The sequence below is a fragment of the Perognathus longimembris genome, chromosome 7 (assembly GCF_023159225.1).
Source record: "Perognathus longimembris pacificus isolate PPM17 chromosome 7, ASM2315922v1, whole genome shotgun sequence".
In the NCBI taxonomy this organism is placed as follows: domain Eukaryota; kingdom Metazoa; phylum Chordata; class Mammalia; order Rodentia; family Heteromyidae; genus Perognathus; species Perognathus longimembris.
The window spans coordinates 71037285-71060503 of NC_063167.1; the positions used below are offsets into that span (position 1 = coordinate 71037285).

A 23219-nucleotide genomic window follows, 5' to 3' on the forward strand; every position below is an offset into this window, starting at 1 on the left:
TCAGCAATGGTTCCCCAGACCTCGTTCATCATAGTTCTCCCTGGAAAGAAGTATCCCTCCTGGAGTTGGGTAAGGGTGAGGACAAGAGGTGCTGATGGCGGGGTGGGGGGTGGGGGGGCGGCGGCAATGGGCTAGGCGTCCCTAAAGGACAGGCCTAAAGGCTTGCGGGGTGAAGACCACATGGCCCGGCAAGGAGCCTGCTGCTCAGAACCTCAACCAGCCCCAAGTCTGGTTGGCTTTTTCCAATCCCATTTTACTGTCCTCATTTGTAAGGTGAGCATTGCTTTTAGAACTTACCTGCTACAATAAGGCCCTAATGAAAACCAGAAATAAAGGTGATAAATTTACCTTTATGAGATTATAAGACAAATCACTTGAGAAGGAATGGCTCTCAGGATGTAAGATTGGCTGTTACAAGCTTTCAGCCCTCCTCCCTGACGAGGGGTTAGCACCCATCTGAACCCCGCTGGCACGTCACTGATGTGTACATGTGATCACTTGGGCCACTAGGGAAGTTGCTTAGAGGAGCACAGTCATGCCGGTCCCGAGGCCTTCTTAATTGGTCTGTGTGGAGAAGGGAGCGGGCATTACAACCTATAATCTGATAAATCAATAAGATAAACACCCTCTGGATGTCTTCAGACTGTAATTGTCCTTGCTCTGCCAAAAGCCACCCAATTATTCCTTGGCCAGTGTCTGTACGACAGTGAGGTCTCCATGTGTTGTGGATGTTGGAAAAAGTAGAACCCCCCAGCCAGGCCCTAATGGTGTACTTGACAGGCATTCTTTGGTTCTAATCCCCAGACTGGAAAATCTTGTTCTGAATTAGTTTAAGTAGCATCCTGCTGTCTAGTCCAAGTTCATTTTATTTAAGAATATTTTAAATTTGAGAAATAATCAAAGGATAGGTATCACATCTTCGAGCCAAACCTCACACACAGAAATCTATTTCTGGAGTAAAACTGAGTGATGACTGCATTTAGAGACAGGAGTGGGTAGATGTTTATTTTCTGCCCCAGCCCAGGTGTTTATCCCACTGCTCCATCCAAGAGGACTGTGATTCGCTCATCTCTCCTTACCTGTGATGCCAGCAGAGCCTCCTCTTGGTGCTGTACTTCGCTCATGCTGCAGTGTCTAGCCCAAAGGTGATTTCTGAGTCACTTCCTCATGCTGGGGCAGTTCCTGAATCCACCTCTGTAGTTCTGCACACCACTCCTGTTCCAGGCCACTCCACTGGTAGAGCAGCTGGATTAAGCTGGGTCCGTTACTATGCCAAGCCAAAGGCACTGCTCCCATTCAGAACACTTGAAAGGCAAGCCTTACCCAGACCACAGATTTCTCACAGACATTCTCTGTTGCGGCCTATGCCCATAGTAATCCTAGCTACTCTGGAGACTGAAGATCAAGGTTCAAAGTCAGCTCAGGCAGGAAAGTCTGTAAGACTTACCTCCAATTAACCAGCAAAAAGCTATTACTGGAGGTGTGGCTCAAGTGGCAGAGAACCAGCTCTGAGTGGAAGAATTTCCTATTACAATATAATTTCATCTCTGATAAGTATTAACCAATTAACCAGAACTTCTTTCATCTGAAATAAACGGTAAGCTTTTTACCCACCATTCTGCCATCTGACTCACGTAAAGACACATGGGGAAGGGTGATGCAATCTAGCAGGCTTCACAGCAAAAATAAAATCCCCAGAAGTGTGAGGTAAGCGGGAAATGCAAAGCGTGCCCCTCAGGTGCAGGTAATTGCACAAGTCTGGGGAGGCAGAGAACTGGTTTCCCAAGTGGACTTCAGCTAAATGAGATTTGCTAGGGTTTAGAAGAAGGGCGGTCTTAGGAAAATAGACACTAACTAGGGCCACACTAGAAAGTCCATCTGTCAAATCTTGTTTGTATGAAGTCTGTGTGCCCAGAACTGGCCATGTGGATGGTCTATAAGTTGGAAAGTGTCAAACTGCTGTGGAGAAGAGAACTATGGAAGTACAGAGCAGACCGTATGTGGATGGCGGCTGCCTGGGGGAATCGGAGTGGGAGCATGGGTGGGGAGGAGTGGAGTAGCATGCTCTGACAGGCACTACTGGCAGCCCTGGAGGGGTGTGAGGGTGGAGACGCGGACTGGTCAGAAGACGATGGGCATCTGAGGTGAGAAATCCCAGTATCCAAGGCCAGCAGTGGTCAGGCAGGTTTTGTAGGATTTGCCTGTGGATTGGTTAGGAGGTGTGACGACCTTCAATGCTGTGCCAATAGCAGGCTTATGCTCTGTGTGTGGATGTGTGTGTGCATGTGCTGCCTTAACTCAAGAACTGTGCTGTCCCTGAGTTTTTACTCAAGCCTAGTGCTCTGCTTGAGCCACAGTTACTTCCATGGCCACTTCCAGCTTTTTGCTGGTTAACTGGAGATAGAGTCTCATACTGTCCTGCCAGGGCTGGCTTAGAAGCACAATCCTCAGATCTCAGTCTCTTCAATAGCTAGAATTACAGGTGTGAGCCACCCACACTTGGCAAAGCACCTACTTCTTAAAGCATCTTACAATGCAAATTTCAGTGGTTTTAATCCAGGCTGAGTTTGTTGCTTTATGAGAAGAGTCCCAAAAGAATGCATAAAATATGTAGTGAGGGCTGAGAAAGTGCTGTATCCTCTCAGAATTCTTTTGCCACCTGGAAGACGTCCCTTGAAGGGTCGGTGCTTCTAGGCCAGTTTGTAAGTACAGAGACACAAGGACTCCTGAACAATCAGATATGAGAAGGATAAAGGAGGCAGAAGGTGTCTAGACCCCAGGCTTGAAAAGAACTGCAGTACATGTGTGAGATCTTCCAACACAGTTCCTCTGCTTGAACTTTCTCCTTGTAATCCCTGCCCCAAAGGGTAAAATTGTTTGTTTGTTTTTTGCCAGTCCTGGGGTTTGAACTCAGGGCCTGAGCACTGTCCTGGCTTCTTTTTTGCTCAAGGCTAGCCCTCTGCCAGTTCAGCCACAGCGCCACTTCTGGCCGTTTTCTGTATATGTGGTGCTGGGGAATTGAACCCAGGGCCTCATGTATACGAGGCAAGCTCTCTTGCCACTAGGCCATATTCCCAGCCAAAGGGTAAAATTGCACATGTCCAGAGGGACCAATGACACCCACCCAAATAACAAGATCCCATTAAAATAGCTACAAAACATGCCCGTAAAGCCGCAGTGGTTACTCACACCTGTGACCCTAGCTACTCAGGGCTGAGATCTGAGGATCCAGGTTTGGAACCTCAAGCTGTGGCTCAAGAGTGCCAGCCTTGAGTGGAAAACCCAGGGACAGCACCCAGACCTTGAGTTTAAGCCCCAAAGTGGCAATGCATTAGAAGGGAAGGAGTTAAGTGACCAGCTCCCATGACCTCTAGATTCCAGTGGCATAGGCACTGTCATACCAAAGGTATGCCAAAGGTGCCCCTGTGGTAGAGCAGACACGTTGCCAATCCACCTTTAAGAGGAATGGATTGGGCTTGCTGTGCAAGTACAAAGGAGACAAGGCAGGCACTTGAAGGCACTTTGTTTTAAACCCATCGGTCTCTTAGGTATTTCTCTGGCTCTGGGGTCTTCAGTAAATCTGGCGTCCACTGGTGGGAGCTTTGCGGGGTGGTGGGTGCTGGCATCCTCACAATGCCACAGTCCTCAGCAGGTTCCTTGGGGCGCCGGGCCCCGCCCCATGCGTGCACTCCGATTTCTCGGCAAACTTCCCGCAGCAGGACCAGTGGGGACGGCCGGGGTGGCCCTTGTGTCCGTGGCCGCAGCCCAGGTACCCACCTGCACAGCCGAGGGGATGGGGAAGAAGACAACTGTGGGAATGGAGCCAGAGACTGTCCTGGCTCGGGAGCCTCCCTTTCCACCCAGCAGGGACGATCCCTAGGGAAAGCCTCAGGAACCAGCACACTCAGAACCACAGCCAATCCTCAGAGCCCCCGGCCCTGGGCTCTGCCACACCAGCGTGTGCTGGTCCTGGGGCACGAACTCAGGGCCTGCTGCATGTTATCCCTTAGCTTTTCACTCAAAGTTGGTGCCTTACTACTTGAGCCACAGCTCCACCTCTGGCCTTTCAGTGGTTACATGGAGGTAAGAATCTCACAAACTTTCCTGCCTGGGTTGGCTTTGAACAATAATCCTCAGATTTCAGCCTCCCCAAGTAGCTGGGACTGCAGGTATGCGCCTGTAATCTGACTCATTTGGAATTTCTACAACTGCATGGACCCCGTATAGGCTGAGCCAGAATCCCCCAGAGATGGGGAACTGTAAAACCCTAAGAACTCAGAACCCTGGAGGCTGTCAACTCCATGCAGAACAAAGAAACTGGCACCACAATTCCATTTTTACACACACACACACAGAGCTTCCTAGACACCGGCCTGGGGCCACGGTCCTGAGCGGCTGTGTTGGCCGATGCGCAGGCCACCGCATGATGGTGTCTTGCTGGGCAGCGGTGCCCCCTTACCTGGCATGGTGCCCCCACAGGCACAGCGCACGGCTTTCTGGCCGCCGCTGGAGCAGAAGGTACAGCAGTGAAAGACGCCCGAGTGTGTGCGGTGCCGCCTCCTCACTGTCACAGTGAAGGGTGAGCCCTGCGGGTGGAGACCGAGAGCACAGGGCAGCGCTGGGTGTCAGCAGCGGAGTCACCGTGCTCCCTCGTGTCTTGTGATAGGAAGACACAGAAAGCAGGATGAAGGAATCGGTAGCCTTTTGCCATGTTCTCTTCCCCAGGGGCCGACTTCCCAGTGTAGCTAGTGAACCCCAGCACAGAGCGGGGTTCCACAGAGTCAGTGCCTCCGGCAATCACATCTGAGTTGGCTAAGGACTTGATTTAGGAAGGCGGTGGAAAGAGCAGAAGCCTGCCACCAGCCTTGTGGGGGGGGGGGGTGGAAATCTCTCAGCACCCACTTGTTTGTTCTCTTCTCCACCCATGCTTCCAGGTGTCTGGGATCCACTCAAGCAATTCTCCAGGAATCTTAGGCTGCACCCCCAGGCAAGGCAGCCTGTGGCCCTTTCTCCAGCTTCCCAGCCTCGAGCCTCCTTTCCTAACCAAGGGCAGGGCAAGCCTCACACCTCCCACCCTCCTGGCCTTTACCCCCTCTCCTGTCCTGTCTCCGGGAAGACACAGAAGGGAGAAAGATTAGGTGTCTGAGGCTAATGATTCTCCAATTAGCAATCTTCCCAGCTGCCAAAAAGATTTAGTAAGTGCTGCAATTTGCCTCTTCCTGCATAACAACCATGCAGTCCGAGAAGGCATAGAGAGCCTATCTTAGAAGCCTTTCTGATGTTAAATTCTATTTATTTGTTTACTCATTAAAAACATTTTTTTGCCAATATAGGGGCTTGAACTCAGGACCTTGTGCTTTTGCTTGCATTTTTCCCTCAGGACTGGCACTCTATCTCACTTGAGGCACACCTCCAGTTCTGGCCTTTTGATGGTCAATTAAGATAAGTCTTGGCCAAAGCTAGTGGCTCACGCCTGTAATCCTAGCTACTCAGGAGGTTGAGATATGAGGATATTAAGTTCAAAGCCAGCCCAGGCAGGAAAGTCCATGAGACTCTTGAATTAACCACCAAAACACTAGAAGTTGCGCTGTGGCTCAAAGTGGTAGAGCGCTAGCCTACCAGGACCTCAGGATCAGCACCCAGGCCCAGAGTTCAAGCCCCCACAACCAAAAAAATATGAGTACTCATGGGCTTTCCTGCCCTAACTGGCTTTGAACCATGATCCTCAGATGTGAGTAGAAAGGATCACAGGCAAGAGCCACCAGTGCCTGACTAAACTTCTCCCTTTCGTTTATTTCTTAGTTTTTGTTAGTCATAGGACTTGAACTCAGTGCCTGGGCACTGTTCCTGAGCTCTTATGCTCGAGGCTGTTGCTTTACCACTTTGAGCCACAGAAGAAATGCTGGGTTTTGAGTGGTTAATTGGAGATAAGAGTCTCACACTTTTCTTCCCGGGCTGGCTTTGAACCATGATCCTCAGATCCCAGCCTCCCGAGTAGCTGGGATGACAGATGTGAGCCACTGGTGCCCAACTCTCCCTTCTTTTAAAAGTAGACTGTGGGACTGAAGTATCTGAAACCAGGAGCCCAAGTAAACCTTTCTCCTTTTTAGTTGGTTACCTCAAGTTATTTTGTCACAGTAGTGGAAAGTTAATGTGTAACTCATTTAACAATTTGGGATTCAAAGAAATCGGTTCCACCTCCAGCCTTGGTACGGGTGTGTGTGAACAATGCCTGCACTGGGCTTTGAAGAAATCTGGAGCAGTGCACACAAAAATCCGTGTGCTGACACACCAAGCTGGTGAACAGTCTGTGGCCATGGAGTCTTCCTAGTGCCAGCCCAGAGCCTAACCCTCCGCTGGCCAGCTCAGCTGCTGCCAGGTAACCTCTGCCCGGGGGAATCTTGGACTATTGAATGGTAGCAGAGAGATGCCTCAGGACAGGCATTATCCAACTTTGAAAATGTCACACACCAGGAAAAGGTGTGGACATGTTCTAATAACCTGAATGACGTAGATGCATACACATAAAAAGGATAGGCAGATAACGACTGTCCATGAGAGGAAGGGGCCTCACTCTGCCAGTGACATCCCAGTCTAATCTGAACAAGGCCACACTGTTTCCTGAGCAAGTTTGCTTGTTGGCAGGCAGATGGCCATCAGGGCCGAGGTGTTGTCTTCAAATTAAGAATTCCAACCAATCACTGGCAGGCGAAGGCAAGGCAGAGAGAATAGCAAAATCGCTGGTGCTGGTGGCTTACACCCGCCATCCTAGCTGTTCAGGAGGCTGAGATCTGAGATTGAGGTTCAGAGCCAGCCTGGGCAGAAAACTCCATGAGACTCCTATCTCCAATTAACCAACAAAAAGTTGGAAGTAGAGCTGAGGCTCAAATGGTAGAGTGCCAGCCTTGAGCTAAGAAAAACTCAGTGAGAGTGTGAGACCCTGAGTTCAAGCCCTAGTACCAGTACAAAAAAGGGGAGCAAAAGCACAATCCGGGCTGTTTCTATAGTGAGGAAAAGAAAGAAGAGATTTCCCTCTGCTCTCCGTGGAGCTGAAGGGAAGATGATGGGGGCCGGGGTCTGGGATGGAGGCGCCCAGGGCGGCAGGTAGCAGGCCACACTCACCTGCACGTGCTGTTCTTCCACACAAACCCACACAGTATAGATGCCAGGTTCCTTGGGGGTGTAGGACACATTGTACGTCCCATCCTTGTTATCCTGGACCATTGTTCTGACTGGACTGAACGGAAAAGAGAGGTGAAAAAAATCCTCCCCCTCTGAGCTGCCTATTGTTCTAGGCTGAAAGGTCTACACCATCTGCTCAATATTCTGTGTGTGTGTGTGTGTGTGTGTGTGTGTGTGTGTGTGTGTCAGCACTGGGGCTTGAACTCAGGGCCTAAGCTCTGTCCCTAGGCTTTTTCAATCAAGTCTGGTGCTCTACCATTTGAGCCACACCTCCACGTCCAGCTTTTTGGTGGCTACTGGGAAATAAGAGTCTTTGAGACTTTTCTGCCTGGCCTGGTTTGAACTGCAATGCTTGGACTTCAGCCTCCTGTAAATCTGGAATTAATCTTCTTTTCAGGCCTCCGTTGAACCTTCATAATCTGTCATTCCCTTCTCCACATCCAACGCCAGATAATCAGAGAAACAGAACTATAAACCTGTCCTGGCAAAAGTGGCTAAAGTCATCTGCATTTTAGGAATGGCACCAATCCATTGAACATGGAAGGTTTTTCAGCCCATGCCAAATATTGGCATAAAGATAATCAATTAGGCCAAATAAATATTTGAGAGAGAATTGGATAAAGGACTAACACACACACAAGAAAACACATTTGGGTGTTGGTGCCGGTGGTGTGTGACTGCCATCCCCGCTATTCAAGAGGCTGAGATCTGAGGATTGAGGTACAAAGGTCTCGTCTGTCTGGACAGACGAGTCTTGAGAGACTCTTATGTCCAATTAACCAGCAAAAAAAAATGGAAGTGGAGATATGGTTCAAGTGGTAGAGAGCCAGCCTTGAGTGAAAAAGCTAAGCAAGAGCTTGAAGCCCTGGCTTCAAGCCCCATACCGGCACAAAAAAAAAAAATAAGCAAAAAAAAAAAAAAAACCACAAAAACCTTGTATTTGATCATTTGATTCAATGATGAGAAATCACATTTTTTTTTCATAGCCTTGTGGAGCGGGAAAATGAACTCAAAGAAGAGGAGCCTCAAGTCATCCCCAGTAACTCAAAAGCCCTCCCCAGAGCCCCCTGCCCCCAACTGTGTCCCCCCCTGCACCGCGTCCCCCCCACCACCATGTCCCCACCCCCTGCACCGTGTCTCACACACCTGTCTTTCTTATCTTTGGGGACTACTGCGACGCTGATGTGGTCTCCTCCTCTGCTCAGGCTCTCTCCTGCAGCATCCTTGCAAAGCAGGGTGAAGGAGGATGTCTGCTTCTCCCGAGCTTTGTGCAGATCTAAGGACAACAAACCCAGCGCCACATCTAGGGTGAAGCGCAATTACTGTGTTTCCAGCCCAGACTCCATCTTGCCTTCCCGATTCAAACCAGAGGTGGTACTTCCTGTTTAAAGCAGCCATGTGCACCTTCTTGTTCTCCTCTCCTCCTCCCTCCCGGGTTGGCCTCTGCAGAGCCCTGGCCACAGTTGCTCTGGGATCACAGGGACTCTGGACCTTAACTTCAACCCTAAGGAGTCTCAGAAAACATGCAGGATTGGCCTAGATGGTCAGACCAAGCCACCCTGTGCTGAGGTCCTGCTGGCCGGGGCAGGGGTGCAGGGGGCCTGCGGGACCTGTGCTGTGGAAGCTCATGACGCCGTGGCATTACCATCCACAGTGCACAGGCAAGCATGGAGATGAAACGAGGGACTTGACCCGGGGCTGTGCAACTTGTAGCGGGAGGCCTGTGGAGACGCCTGTGGAGGGTCTGACTCCTGACACTGTATGATCCAATGATGGCGTGTCTGGGGACAGAGTTCCTGCTCAGAGTTAGGAATTTCTTGCCAGAGTGAAGCTGACAAACTTCCCTCATCTATAAATGGCCCCCGAGGTCCAGAGGGACCATTTCTTCCCCTATACTGCTACCTTCTCAATATTGATAAGCTGGGAGCAGGTGGCTCGTGCCCATATGCAATCCTAGCTAATGGGGAGGCTGAGATCTAAACAGAGGTTGGAGGCCGGAAAGTCCTTGAGACTCATCTCCAATTAACCAGCAAAAAGCCAGAAGTAGATGTGTGGTTCAGATCGTAGAGCACCAGCTTTGATTGAAAAAGCTAAGGGATAGTGTCTAGGCCCTGAGTTCAAAACAGGGATAGAAGGCTTAAGTGACAAGAAGGGCATGGGGGGGAAGGAACCCTGAACCTGGTGCACCTCCTTCCTCCAGACCCCTTCAGAACCTTGATGAGCAGGCAGAATTCACCCAGCTCCGGCTGGGTCCATACTGTTATCCTGCGGTAATGCTCTGTCACACAACAGAGGCAAAGCATGGTTGTTGGGTCCATGGTAGGCATTTCCTGAGGTGGAGATGAACTGAATATGAACTGCACTGACCAGCAAGTGGGGCAGAAAGGGGACAGCTACATCAGTCCTTGCTAAGGAGGCGGTGAGGGGGCGCTTCTGCGCTCCACAGACCAGGACATTCTTCTTTGTACCAGTTCTGGTTAACTAGTGATAGGAGTCTCATAGCTTTTCCTGCTTGGGCTGACTTGGAACCGAGATCCTCAGATTCAGCCACAGGATAGGCTGGGATTACAGGCGTGCGCGCCCAGGCAGGACTCACAATGCTCTCCACACCCCGTCCGGCCCTCTTATCTGGCTCCCCCACCACCACCACTGTACCTTCTCCCTGAAGGATGCATCTGGCCGGGTCCACCTCCTGGGCGTCCAGGGCCCCGTACACCTGGTAGCCGCGGCACTGGCCGGCCTTCTCCTGGGGGCAGAAGCGGATGTGGGGGTGCCCGGCGGGGCGCGCGTTGCAGTCGGCCTGGCTCAGCGCGCGGAGCCGCGCCACCACCACACCCTTGGTGACCAGCACGGCCAGGTCGGAGCCGCTGGCCAGCAGGTGCTCGGCAAACTCCACGCCTGCGCTCACGTCGGCGCGCAGCTGCTCCAGCTGTGCGCTCTGCAGACGCAGCGCGCGCTCGCGCCGGGCGCCCAACGCCGCCAGCTGCCGCAGCAGCCGGTCCCGGTGCTCCTGGATGGCGGCGATGTGGCCGTCGGAGCAGGCGCGCACCTCGGCGGCCACGGCCTTCACCCGCTCGCGCAGCGCCGTGTCCCGGCCCCGCACCCGAGCCAGCGCCTCGTCCAGGGCCCGCAGACGAGGCCGCGCGCCTCGCAGCAGCGCCCGCAGCGCGTCCCCGTGCCGGTGCACCGCCCGGCCCGCGTCCTCGCACGGGTGGCCGCGGTGCTCGCCGGCCGCGCAGGCGCCGCACACCGGCCGCTCGCACAGCTCGCAGAACAGCCGCAGCTCCTCCGCAGGGTGCGCGGGGCATGGCGCGGGCTTCCCGGCGCGCCGCCCCGGCTCGTCCAGCTCCACCACGGCGTGCTCAGCGGTCTTCTTCTGCCGCCTGCGGACCAACCCGAGCGGGACGTGAGGGTCACGGGAAGGGGCGAGGGCGGCCCGAGGCTCCGCAGATCCGAGCCACGCCACGGAAGCTCCCCCACTGCCAGGCCGCACAGACTCCTCACTCCTCTGCCCCGGAGACAACACCTGCCTAGCGGGCTCCACTCAGGTTGTGACTTAAAACAGGTGGTAATAGGCTACCTGGCACGGTGGCTCAAGGCTGCTGCATTCCTAACTACTGTGGAGGTTGTGATCTGAGGATCCAGGCCCAAGGCCAGCCTAGGCAGGTAGTAAAGCCCCTAAGACTCTTATCTCCAATTGACCACCAGAAGTGGAGGTGTAATTCAAGTGGTAGACTGCCAACCTTGAGGGGAAAAAGCCAAGCAAGAGGGTGGGGCCGAGTTCAACCTCAGAACCAACATGCACCCCTCCCCAAACTGTCCCCAAGAGTTAACCAGGCACATTTAGACAAGAGAGAGCCACGTAGCCAGCTTCCCAAACCTAGAACTAATGGAAAACCAGCACCAAGAGATACAAACTGCAGCTGCTAGTGCACCAACCAAAGTAGGTAGCTGGCCCTCAAAGAAAGTCTCATCTGGCTTTTTCCTAAGATTTTATTAAAGCATTCCCCCTGCCAGCACCCACACCCCTTGATCAGCAGATAGGACTTCCTAGTGCTGTCAGCATAACGCACATGGAGTCAATGCCTGTGCATGCCTGCGCGGGCCCCCACGCAAGGCACCCTCACTCTTTCCTTCCCTGTAGAGACACAGGGAAATCCCCACGAAGCCACCATGGTTGTTCAGTTCCCTGACGCCACAGTCGGTTCAACCTGAGGGCCTATCCTGGCACCAGAAGAGAGGCTCCTGAGAAAACAGAGGCAGCTGTTTGGCTGTGAGACAAGACAGTCTTAGCAACCATGACATGAGTTAAAAATAGAGTGGAAACTAGAAACCTGGCCTGTTGGTGAGGCAACAAATGCAAGCCAGAAGTGAAAAACTAATCTGGGTGAATCCTAAAGCCTTGGTGATTTTATATCCCGATGTCCTAGTTTGGTGGGGGAAGAAGGGACAAGAGTGATCCATCTGACCAAACTGTCAAAATCCATATCCCAATCAGTACCTACAGTCCATCCATTCTCCAGTCCACCCACTCACCACCTTGTAAGGCACTGGCCAAGGCTGAGCCTCTGCTAATAAAACTGACACGGATACTGAGATGGCACCATGCATAATAAATACAAAGCGCACAGACCAGAGTCAGAACATCTGGACTGATTCTCTTCTCACCACCTGTGGCTCCTTGGCAAATCCCAAATTGCTGAGCCTCAGTTGCCCCAGTACATAGGGACAAAGCCAGTGGGTGCCTTTCTGCAGGAGCTGCAAGGGTCAAAAAAGGCAAGGGCAGAATCTCTGCTATTATTTCTTCTCCTGTTTCTCCACTACACGCTACAGTTATTTACCACACAAGTGGTGGACGGTGTGAGTGTGAGTGTACTCTGTAAATTGAAAAAGACTACGTGAAGGTTGGGTGCAGGTGGCTCCTGCCTGTAACTGTAGCTACTCAGAAGGCCCTTCAAAGCCAGCCTGGGCAGAAAAGCCCTCAGACCCTTAATTCCAAGTTACCAGCAAAAAGTTGTAAGCAGAGTTGTGGCTCAAGTGGTAGAGCACTAGTCTTGAATGAAAAAGCTAAGGAACAGCACCCAGGCCCTGACTTCAAGCCCCCGTACTAGTGCATGGTGCACACACGCAGAGACTATGTGAAGCTTTACTGCTATTATTACTATAATCATTCTATCAGGTTGACCAAGTGAACCTCTATTTAGTTATCCAGGGAAACCCCTTAGATAAGATATTGTTCTTTAGCTCTTGGTGATATTTAAGAAATCTCTCTCCCCCCTCCCCCTCTCTCCCTCTCTCCTCCTCTCCCTCTCTCCCTCTCTCCCTCCCTCTCTCTCTCTCTCTCTCTCTCTCGACTGGGAATTTTGCTCAAGGTTCTACCATTTGAGCCACAGTTCTACTTCTGGCTTTTTGGTGGCTGGCCTAAGATTTTTCTGTCTAGGCTGGCTTTGAATCAGAAACCTCAGATCTCAGCCTCCTGAGTAGTTGGTATTACAGGCGTGAGCCACCAGTGTGGGCCAAGAATGCTTTCCTTCCCACTGCCTCCCTTCCCCCTGGCTGGGCCGAGAGGGGCATCCCATCGTTGGGCACCCCACCTTTACCTATGAGCCTGGCAGCAGAAGTGGCAGAGGTTGGCTTTGCAGGTCTGACACCTCTTCTCCACCCCCCTGTCGCCGCACAGGTCGCATGCCAGGCGGGGGCCGTCCCCACTCTGGCTCTCCAGCATGACATCGTTCAAGGCCAGGTGGTCGATGGTGAGGGCCTTGACCCCGCCCGCGGGCAGGTCCACCTGCGCATCACAGACAGGGCAGAGGATGCCCACCCGCGGCCCGAAGTCCAGGAGGCCCGAGCCCTCGGAGCTCGCGTCAGAGCCCCCCGCGCGGGCGTCCCCGACCGAGAAGGGCTCCAGCTTCTCCAGACACGTGGTGCATACCGTGTGCAGGCAAGGCAGGAGCCGGGGGGTCTTGAACAGCCCCAGGCACAAAGGGCAGTGGGTCTTTCCCGGGGCGGCCTCCCGGGGGGGCTTGAGTACGGAGGGCTGGGCCGGCACCCGGGGGTCCGACATCGCCCTCGCCTCGGTGCCCGCGATCAAAACCGGCCCCGAGCGGGGCTGCAACGTCGCGGCCGACGAAGCCCAGCCACAGGGAGAGTTTCCAGAAGAGCAGGGACCATGGGGGTCCTCCCGGGGCGCAGAGGGGCGGGCGGGAAGCGGGGGAGGACGGCCCCGAGGACCCGCCCGCAGATCTACTGGGGATCCGAGGTAGCGCCCCTGCCTGTCCAGGGCATCCCATAACCGGACGCGTCCTCGTCCTGCCCGGCTAGGTGTCCAGAGCTACAACCCCAGCCGGTTTTGCCCCCGCATCTCACGCCCTCCGCCGCCGCCCGCGCGCGGCCCGCAGCCGACCCCGCCCCGCACACGCGACAAGCGCTCCCCGCGCGGTGGGAAGGAGTCCCCGCACTCTCCTGCGGAGGGCGGACCAGAGCTCGGGCTCCTCCGCCGCACGGCCTCCCGGCGGGGCCTCGCAGAGTGCCCGGTAGCTCGCACCAATCACAACCCAGGCTGGCTCCAGGCCATCCAATCACTGCCCGGGGGCGGTCCTACCGTAGTCCATTAGAGTGACACCATCACCACCCAATAAGATTTGGATAAGCTTCACCTCGCCAGCCCCTCCTGCGCGGCGGGGGGGGGGGCGGGGTAGGGATCAAACTAAAGGCCAAAGCGGATGGGGAGTAAGTCTTGGACTGAGCGATTTAGTATAACCAGTGTCACCATTTAACGAAGATTAGCTCTTTATCGCCAGCGACCAGAGAGGCCTCAAGACCACAGAAAAGGCCGCGCTGACGTGCTGCTGGGACGGCCTCCTTCGCGCCTTCCAATTGGTCACATCACTGCGGCCTTGCCGTCCGTGGTTGGAGCTGTCAGTCCTAAGACGTGGCCCGGAGCATGCTGGGAGTTGTAGGCGGCGTGGGCGTCTTCTCTTGCTACCCGCCGCCTAGGCCTCGGGGAGCCTGCCGGGATCGGGAGGCCCCCCGGCGTCTGAGATGGTTTTGAGACAAGGCAGCTCAGGGTCTGGCTCTGGAGAGCGGTTCCTGGAGGCCACTGGGCCGAGGAGTGGGATCGGAGGCCCCGGGGGCCCGGAGTTGGCGGCACGGCCGTGTGAGGGTTAGGGGGTGCAGCGCGCCTCACCAGCACCCGCGGGCGGGCGCCGCGGAGACGGACGCCGCGCCGGTCACAATGGCGCCGCGAGCGGGCTGGGGGCGGGGGGGGGGGGCACAGCGGGCTGTGGGCCCGGCGGAGGCGCCCACTCTCTTCGACCCTGAAACCCGTACTGGGTGCCGGCGTCCGGTTAGGCCCAAGTCCAGATTTCCATCCCGGGGCCTAGGACGGCGAAGAAGGCCTCGAAGAAAAAACACAACCGCGATCTCCAGGCTGAGGTCTGAGGATCGCAGTTGGAAACCAGCCTGAGCGGGAGAGTCCGTGAGACTTAGCTCCAGTTAGCCACCAAAAAGCCCAAAGTGATAGTGAAGGAGTGAAAAATGTATTAACTGATATTAACCGCATATTCTGCTTCTGTAAACCTGCTTACTGCTTGCTGTCCCCTCCCCCCCCCTTTCCCTAGAAGCAAACAATATGGTTCCCACAGCTGGGTGACAAAGACCATAGAAACCCTTCCAGAAAGAGCCTCTGGCCGAGTTTCCAGAATAGTAATAAAACAGAACGTTCCAGAATGCTGTCAGGTCGCCTTAATCCTAATGTAATGGTAGTTAAGAAAAACCAGATGCCGGCAAACATAGATGTGAGTCAAGATAAGGAACCAAGAGACCCCTTAGACTTCCTAATCAATCATGTAAGGGAGCACTCTTCAGTAACCCATCCTGTAACGCCAAATGCATATGAACTTATGGGACCCCTGCTTATGATTTTTTGTCTTTAAAAATCCCCTGCTTTGAGAGGTAGGGGCCACCGTCCGCCGTGCTGGAGTGCTGGACCGAGCTGGAGCTTGCTTTCAATAAAGTCCCTTTGCCTGTGCATAGTGAAAGCATAGGTATGGGCCATCCCAGAGGACCATGCGGAGATAATCACAGGCAGGAGAAGAAGGTTCATAAGGAGGTTTATTAGTGGGGCCATAGTTCCCACGGGAGAGGGAGCTACATGGAGTCTGCACCTTATCCAGGTGGCAGCTTCTCTCTGGGGGTAAAGGGGAAGTAGTTAGGTAGTGAGTAGGAGTGGCTCATTAGGTATGGATGGGTCTGGGGTCTAGTGGGAGGAGCTGAGGACCTGAGGCTAGGGAAATGCTAACATTCCCCCATTTGTTGTTTATTAATAACAGAGGAGGGGTACCAGGCTGGGAATATGGGCAGCGGTTGTTTCTTCTGGAACTACTTCCTGCTGAAAAGGGGCGAAGTAGTCAGGGGTCCCTGATTCGTTATTTGGCCTGGTACTGCCTAAGAAGTATTTGACAGTTTGGTTGGTAAAAGTCCTCATCATTTCCACAATATGGTTATCAGGGCTAATGGGTGTCTGGTGTCCTCTGGCTACCTCCTGCAGCTTGGGCACATCAAAGAGTCACTGGGGCTGGGTCTTCAGGGTCTAGATCTGTGCTGGGCAGAGAAGTGTAGTAAGAGGATAGCCTTGAACTGCAAGTTCCCAGGTGGTGTCCTGGGTGAGGATCCTGTTAAAAGAGACTTTTGAAAAGGTCAGACCAGAACACTCCCAAATCCTAATTGCTCAACGTTGGTTTTTGTCTTTTAAGCTCTGTGAAATCTCAGCTCGAGGCTGCCTCCTAACCTCCGCTGTGTTGGTGGGTCGGACAAGGCCTGGGTCGTGGCCCGCTTGAATAAAGTCTTGCCTTGCTTTTGCATTTCGAAAGAAAAAAAGAGAAAAGGTCAGACAAAAGGCTGACAAGTTCATAGGACCAGTTAACATGAACAACATGGGAGAACACACCCTTGGCATAAGCCAGAAAAGTTCCATTTGGAACATAAACCCAATTGTGGCCCATTACAAGGAAGGAGGAATAACTGGACTGAGGGCAGGAAGGAAGTGTTTAGGGATAGTGGACTGGTTGGGAGTAACCAGTCAGAGGCATATATATATATATGTATATATATATATATATACATATATATATATATATGTACAAATAGTAAGTAAGAAAGGCAAGAATGCAAGTTTCAGTCCAGATGGAAAATGGACAGGTATGGACATTAGGTGGGTAAACAACTATTCCTCTTGATCTCCCGGCTCTGATTAATTTTGAAAGGGCAAGTTTAATTTGATTCCATTTAAGATGAGACTTTATCTCCTCTTACTCCTCTCCATGGTTCCTCGTTGTCAGGATTGACCTGGTCCTGGAGGTCTAGGTGCTCATTGCTCGGATAGCTGGTCCCAGTTGGCATTCACAGGGTTTGAATTCAAGGCCTGGGCACTGTTTCTGAGCACTTCTGCTCAAGGCTAGCGCTCTACCACTTGAGCCACGGTGCCGCTTTCAGCATTTGGCTGGTTCTCTTGAGCCAAGCTTCCAGTCTGGCTCTTTGCTGGTTAGTTGGGAGATGGAGTTTTAGAGGGATTTTTTTCTCTGCCCAGGCTGGCTTTGAACTGCAATCCAAGGAGTCTTAGCCATAAAAGCCCTTTTTATTTCCAATCAAAGCAACAGAAGAACAATAGGAGTAGAACTTACCTGTAACTTGTTGAGAATTGACCAACAAGTACTTTCCAGAGTTCTGATGTAACACAGAGAACAGCAGACTGAATGAGATCCATGTGCCATCAAATCAAAGTGTAATAGGGAGGTCAGATCTAGCCAGTGCCATCATTATCTGTGAAGGAACTTCAGGTTGACTCCAGCTCAGATTAGAGCAGAAGCCAACTCAAATCTTCACTAAGATCTCCCCCACCCTATCCAGGGAAGTTCCCCTTTGCTGTAATAAGATTGTGTAAACTGCTTGACCACCTGAAGCATGGAAAGTTCAAGGAACGTTCAAGGTTAAACCCGTGCCCTCCTATGAGTAGGCGTATCCACCTGCATCTTGTGAGCCCCGCCAAATCCATGCGACAATTCTAACTAAAATGATAGGTTGGTTCAAACAGATACTATGAGACAGACTGTAACTCTATTGGCCACCTGCATGCGGCCTAGCATGCTCTGTAAGTGTTGTATCCTCATTGGCCGCCTGCGTGTGGCAAGTTTGACTGTGATGTTGGCCTTATAACCAGGCTGGAAGGCCACAGGTGTGCGCGGTTCCAGCTCCTGAGTCTGGGCTGCACACATGCGGGTGGCTCCAGCTCCCGAGTCTGGGCCCTGATCCTGCACACGTGGTCGGCAGTTCTGGCTCCAGAGTCTGGGCTGCGACCAAGGGCAGTCGGTTCACTTTTTGTTCACTTTTTACTTCCCCAATAAATCTGTCTTTTTGTCATCTTGTAGCTGGAGACTGTGTGGTGGACTCTTGGGGGAACCAGGAATCCCCTCCCTTGGGGGGAACCCCATTTCATTGTAGTGAACCCCCACTCTACTTGAAAAGCATATCATTTAACCTTACTGGCAGGTGGAAGAGAACACAAATGAATTAACAATTAAGAGGGCAAAGGGTCAGGACAGTGTAAAAGTCTCAGCTTCAGTAGATCCGAAGTGGCTGTGTCTTCTATCCCGAATCAGCAGGCTTTGTTAGTCATGTGTGATGGAGGAAGGCAGGAGAGATGAATTGGATCTGGGTGAGGCTGTAGTGGCATCAGAGTCCCCTGGATAGATTGTCACACCTCCTGTTGGGTTGCCTGCAAAATTCTACACAAGACTGATTAAAGACATTTGAAATCTCCCAGTATTCCCTGGTTGTTTACTGTGAGTACTATGGCTTTTGTAGGCTGGTGCCCTACTGGTTTAAGCAGGGGGACAACTTTAAAAGATATTAGAAGGCTTGGGCCTTTAACCATCTTCCTAGTCACAAAATCCTCACAGACCAAAGGCCAACCAAGTCTGCTCTCTGCAGTAGCCATGACAGTTTCTGAGACATGGAGGGGGAAGACACCAATGCTACCCCAATGCAACCCTGTGGCCACCAAACACAACTCTGATGTTTTTAACCTTGGAGTAAGTCTCAGTTGCAACTCTGTCATCATAGGCCTGCTATAAACCCAACTCTAACCTGGGGGGGCGGGGTCCAGAGCCAGGGCAGGAGCACTCTGGGCCTGTCAAAACCTTCACAGGACTCCTAGATTCCCTGAGCAGTTTTCCATGCAAGAGAGAGAATAAGGAATCACTAGTAGTAAAACCAGGCAGTTTAGGAGCAGACTGTGGAGGCAGCTTCCTGTAGCCACGGACCACCACGGTCCATGCAGCTAGCATACTTGTCAACCTGTCAACCTGTATCCTATAAAGCAAAATATTAATCCTGGGTCAGGAAAATTGAGGTTAACAGCCACAAAATGACTCTGGTCCCTTGATCTTAAAGAGTTTATGAGAGCACAGGAGAGAAAAATGGAGAAGCAAAATCTTAGTCTGAAGTGCCAGACTTTGAAGTCAGGCCCCACTTTACCACATGAACCTGAGATAAGCAGGCCCTGTGAGCAGACCCAGGATAAGCCCATTAGGGCCCAGTCGGTCTAGAACTCTAACTGCTGGGAATGCTTAACTCTGAGCACCCCTGGGGTACCTCGAATCCTGAGCCAATCAGATTTGTACCTGTGTCCTAATCTTGCTTGCTTGAACACCTGATTGTTGTAACTTTGTTTTTTGCCTTTATAAGCCCTGTGTAATCGTAGCTCGAGGCTGCCTCCTAACCTCCGCTGTGTCAGTGGGTAGGACAAGGCCCGGGCCGCGGCTCCGCTTGAATAAAGTCTTGCCTTGCTATTGCATTTCGGAATGTCTGAGTCTCGGTGGTCTTCTTGGTGGTGGTCTTGCGACTTGGCCCAACATTTCTTTCTTGGCCCTCTTATTTTACTGTTTCTTTAAGGCTCTTCCTCTCCCCTTAGTGGCTGTGGGGCAGTATTTGAAGTAATGGCTATAACACACTAGTCTCCTTGTTACATGGGAGCTAGGGCTCCCACAGGGTACATGTTTTCAATCTGTTCTTTCTAACCCCATGGTGATCTCGCTGAAGTCTGGCTTGCCATGCTCTTCAGTACAGTCATTGATTCCTCTAATATCCTGCAATGGTCTTCCCCAACTGTCTTCCTGGCAAATTCAATGGTGTCCCATGGAAATGGGGACTTGTGGTGTGCTAGGGACAGAGGCACATCACATTGCAAGTGTCCCAGCTCTCCTCCACAGCCTGCAGCCACACCCATCACTACACAGGCACTGGGATGTACGGGACCAATGCAGGGGTATGGAGCAGAGAGCAAGGTAGAGTGTCCCTGGCTCAAAGTGAAGGTGTGGCTGGCCATGTAAAGGGGTGATCTGGACAAGGATTCCTGAGAGAGAAGGTAGTGCCAGAGACTAGAAGCAGCAAGTGAGGAGCATTTGGACAAGGGCAGGCTGCACAGCCCAGCAACAGCTACAGGGTTGGGTTGCTTGGGACAGCATGGGCCTGGGGAGAAGAGGAGAGGCCTAGGACAAAACCCAACCCCTGCAGCCCAGCCAGCTTCATTTCTTCAGAGATCACACATCAGCTCCTTCTGCAACCCTCTATTCACGAAGTCTCCTAGTGTCCCTTGGGACTTCCCGAAGGACTTGCTGATGACGCCTGTCAAGCGTTTCACATTCCAGGTTTCAACTTTTGTCTTTGTAACTGGGCCTGCCCTCACTACACCCATCCCTTCCCACACCAGGAGCTCATAGTGTTATGGGATCTTATATGCATCACTAATTCAGGGTATTTGAAGCATAATTATTCAGTGAGTGAATAAATGAGTGAGACTTCTTCTTTTTTTTTTTTTTTGGTGGTGGTACTGGGGTTTGAACTCAGGCCCTTACACTTGCTAGATTGGTACTCTATCACTTGAGCCATGCCTCAAGTCTGGCTTTTTGCTCAAGAGGGAGCCCAGCAAACTTTTCTGCTTACTCTGGCCTGGAAGTGAGATCCTCTGGATTTCAGCCACTTGAGAAGCTAGAATTACAGACATGAGCTATCAGCACCCAGTTTCATTTGTAAAAAAACAAAAACTGACAATGATCATGACAGGACAAAGAACCAAAGAAATGTACAGCATATTTCAAAATAGATCTTTTTTGCTCTTTTCACACAAAAGGCCTGATTGCTAAAACACAGAATCTTTAGTGCCATCTAGTGGAAGAAGCTACAATAAAACAAAAGACGTACTAAAGAGTTTGCACGGTGGTTGTGGAGGCTTTCTTAATATATCTTGAACCAAAACAAAAGGGCGTGCATAGACTCTGTTGAGAGTCCATGGAACAGGACCTTGTGGGTGTTTTGGGTGGCAATGAGAAAGTCACTGTAATCTGAGCTGATCCTAAATAAATGCTAAGAATGGTAAATATTAACTGGTATTTTGTGATAAATGGGCGATTCTACATGCTGTGAAAGTGAAGATGGGGTATTTATAATACTGAACACTTGGAAGTGCTCTTGTTTTTATTATAAAGGTGATGTACAGAGGGGTTACGCTGACTACTTTGTCTAACATTGCCAGTATTAGGGCAACTGATGCTCTACCAGTTGAGCCATTGTTCTACTTTTGGTTTGTTTGGTCACAAATTGAAGATGAGTCTCACAGACATTTCTGCCCAGACTGGCTTTGAACTGTGAGTAGCTAGGATTACAGACGCAAGCTACCAGCATTGGGCTATTCCCCCTCCCCCCTCTTCTCTTCTTTTAGAAAAGTTTTTTAAAAAATGGTTAGCTCGGGCTGGGAATATGGCCTAGTGGCAAGAGCAAGTTCTATGCAGAAGAGGAAGGACATGAGAGGAAGAAACTGCAGGAGCAGGACAGAAAATACCCAGAGTACTCCACTCAAAAGTGGACTCCTGGGCTGGGGATATGGCCTAGTGGCAAGAGTGCTTGCCTCATATACATGAGGCCCTGGGTTTGATTCCCCAGCACCGCATATATGAAAAACAGCCAGAAGTGGTGCTGTGGCTCAAGTGGTAGAGTGCTAGCCTTGATCAAAAAGAAGCCAGGGACAGTGCTCAGGCCCTGAGTCCAAGGCCCAAGACTGGCAAAAAAAAAAATAAAAATAAAAATAAATAAAAAAATGGTTAGCAAACAAAAGCCTTTTGTCAGAGTGATAAAGCCTGAAATGATGAATTTAAAATGGCAGTGATTTAATCCCTTCCCTAGTTCAAATGGCAGCTAAGTTTCCTGAGCAAAAGTTCATCAACACCCTGGTGACAGCATTTAGTGCGTGGGTAGGTTATGCTACAGCACAGCACATAGAGGGCTGCCTGCCAGTCCAGGCACGTTGCTAGGCAATATAAATAACGTTGCAACGCAAAAGAAATCATCACACCCACCAAGGCAAATCCTACTTATATATTTTTAGATTGACAGCAACTGTTTTAAATGCTTCAGGGTAGCACTCACATCTGTACTGCATTTTAATAAAACTCTATTAGCTACAGTGTGTGGGACCCAAAAGCACTTTTTCCTGTTGTTAATGATCAGTACACAGTGTTTTCAGGAAATTCTGGTGTGGTAAGGCTCTTGTATTCTCCCAATGTTCCCTATTAGCATCTCATCAAGAAAACATTTGGAGTCTAGCACCAGTGGCTCACGCCTGTGATTCTAGCTGTTTAGGAGGCTGAGATCTGAGGGTTGTGGTTTGGAGCCAGTCCAGGCAGGAAAGTTCCTGAGACATATTTCCAATTAACTACTAAAAAGCCAGAAGTGGAGCCATAGCTAAGATGGTAGAGCGCTAGCCTTGAGAAGAAAAAGCTCAGGGACAGCGCCCAGGCCATGCATTCCATACTGGCACACACACAAAGATCCATTAATTGTTTCCACATTTTGTGTTACTTTTTCAAATGCCTACTAGAAATGATAGAAATGACTCACAAGGAGTTTCCATTGGGCAGTTCCACTCTAGATCTTGGCAAAACAGTGTTATCAGAAGAGTTTATCTTCAAAACAACTCTTCCATTCTAATGCCTGCCCCTACCAAGGGCATTCTTCTGAAGGGCCAGCCCTGTCCCCACTCCCCAGCCCAGAGTGGGCTTCAGGACTAACGTGACAGGGACTGAGTGAGTGTCTGCTGTTCTCCTGGCTTTCCTGGGCATATAAACATGTGCCAGGGGGTTGGTTACAGCACAACAGAAAGGGCTTCTGAGGAGAGCTGCGGCAGGGCACTGAGAGTCAGGATTTTATCTTACTTACACTAACATTGTTTCCAAAACCTAATTGGAATAGTTAATTCCATTATAATCTGATTTATTACTCTTTTGTGTAGATGTGTGTACCTCACACATTCTCAGTGGAAACAATCTCTTCTCTAGATGGGCAAAAATTGGTTCTTGGAATTTGAAAAGAAAATTTTATTCTTTGCATAAAACATGGAAGTGTGTATGTGTATATCACATATATGTGTATGTGTATATGCTGTACATAAAACCCCTTATTGGGTGGATTTTGTAAGAGATGCAGAATAAAAATATTGAAGACATTCACGAGTTAGGAGAGAGGGAGCAGCTGAGGAGTGTTAAAAATATCCATTACCCACCAATTGCAAACAGTCTGCCAACTTCATTCTGTGTGTCTCCCTCCTCTGTGTGTGGTGGGTGTGTTCATGCGCATGCGTACATGCTGTCTTGATGAAGGGTACAGAGAAAGGAGCATTTCTAAATAAGAGTCTGGGTACAATGCCATCCACTTTCCTCCCCCATACTTCCTCTCCACCTGCCTCCGAGCCCACTGTGGGCGCCATGTCTGTCACCTCAGCGGTTTGTGTTATTGTCCATTTGTGCAGAGCTCCTCAGGCCACTCCATCTCCTCACACAGCCTCTCCCTGGATGGCTCCCCTGTGGTAGAGAGTCACAAATACAGAGACAGCATGCGTCCCTTCACTGCCATTACCCTCACCATCGTCTCTGCCACTCAGCTGTGAGCTGGTGCTGTACACCTGGCTGTCTTCCATGGGCGGCTGAGTC

At 51.3% G+C, this 23219-nt stretch overlaps 1 protein-coding gene across 1 annotated transcript; it reads right to left on the reverse strand.

The window, feature by feature from the left end:
* Positions 1-3323: 3323 nt before the first annotated feature.
* On the reverse strand, positions 3324-13678 carry Trim45 (tripartite motif containing 45). Its single transcript, XM_048351859.1, has 6 exons — positions 12783-13678; positions 9838-10565; positions 8329-8458; positions 7123-7237; positions 4460-4586; positions 3324-3777 (listed from the first exon to the last, which is right to left on the reverse strand). Exons 1-6 carry the CDS (start codon positions 13244-13246, stop codon positions 3629-3631), a joined length of 1713 nt encoding a protein of 570 aa, XP_048207816.1. The 5' UTR covers positions 13247-13678; the 3' UTR covers positions 3324-3628.
* Between the last annotated feature and the right edge of the window lie 9541 nt (positions 13679-23219).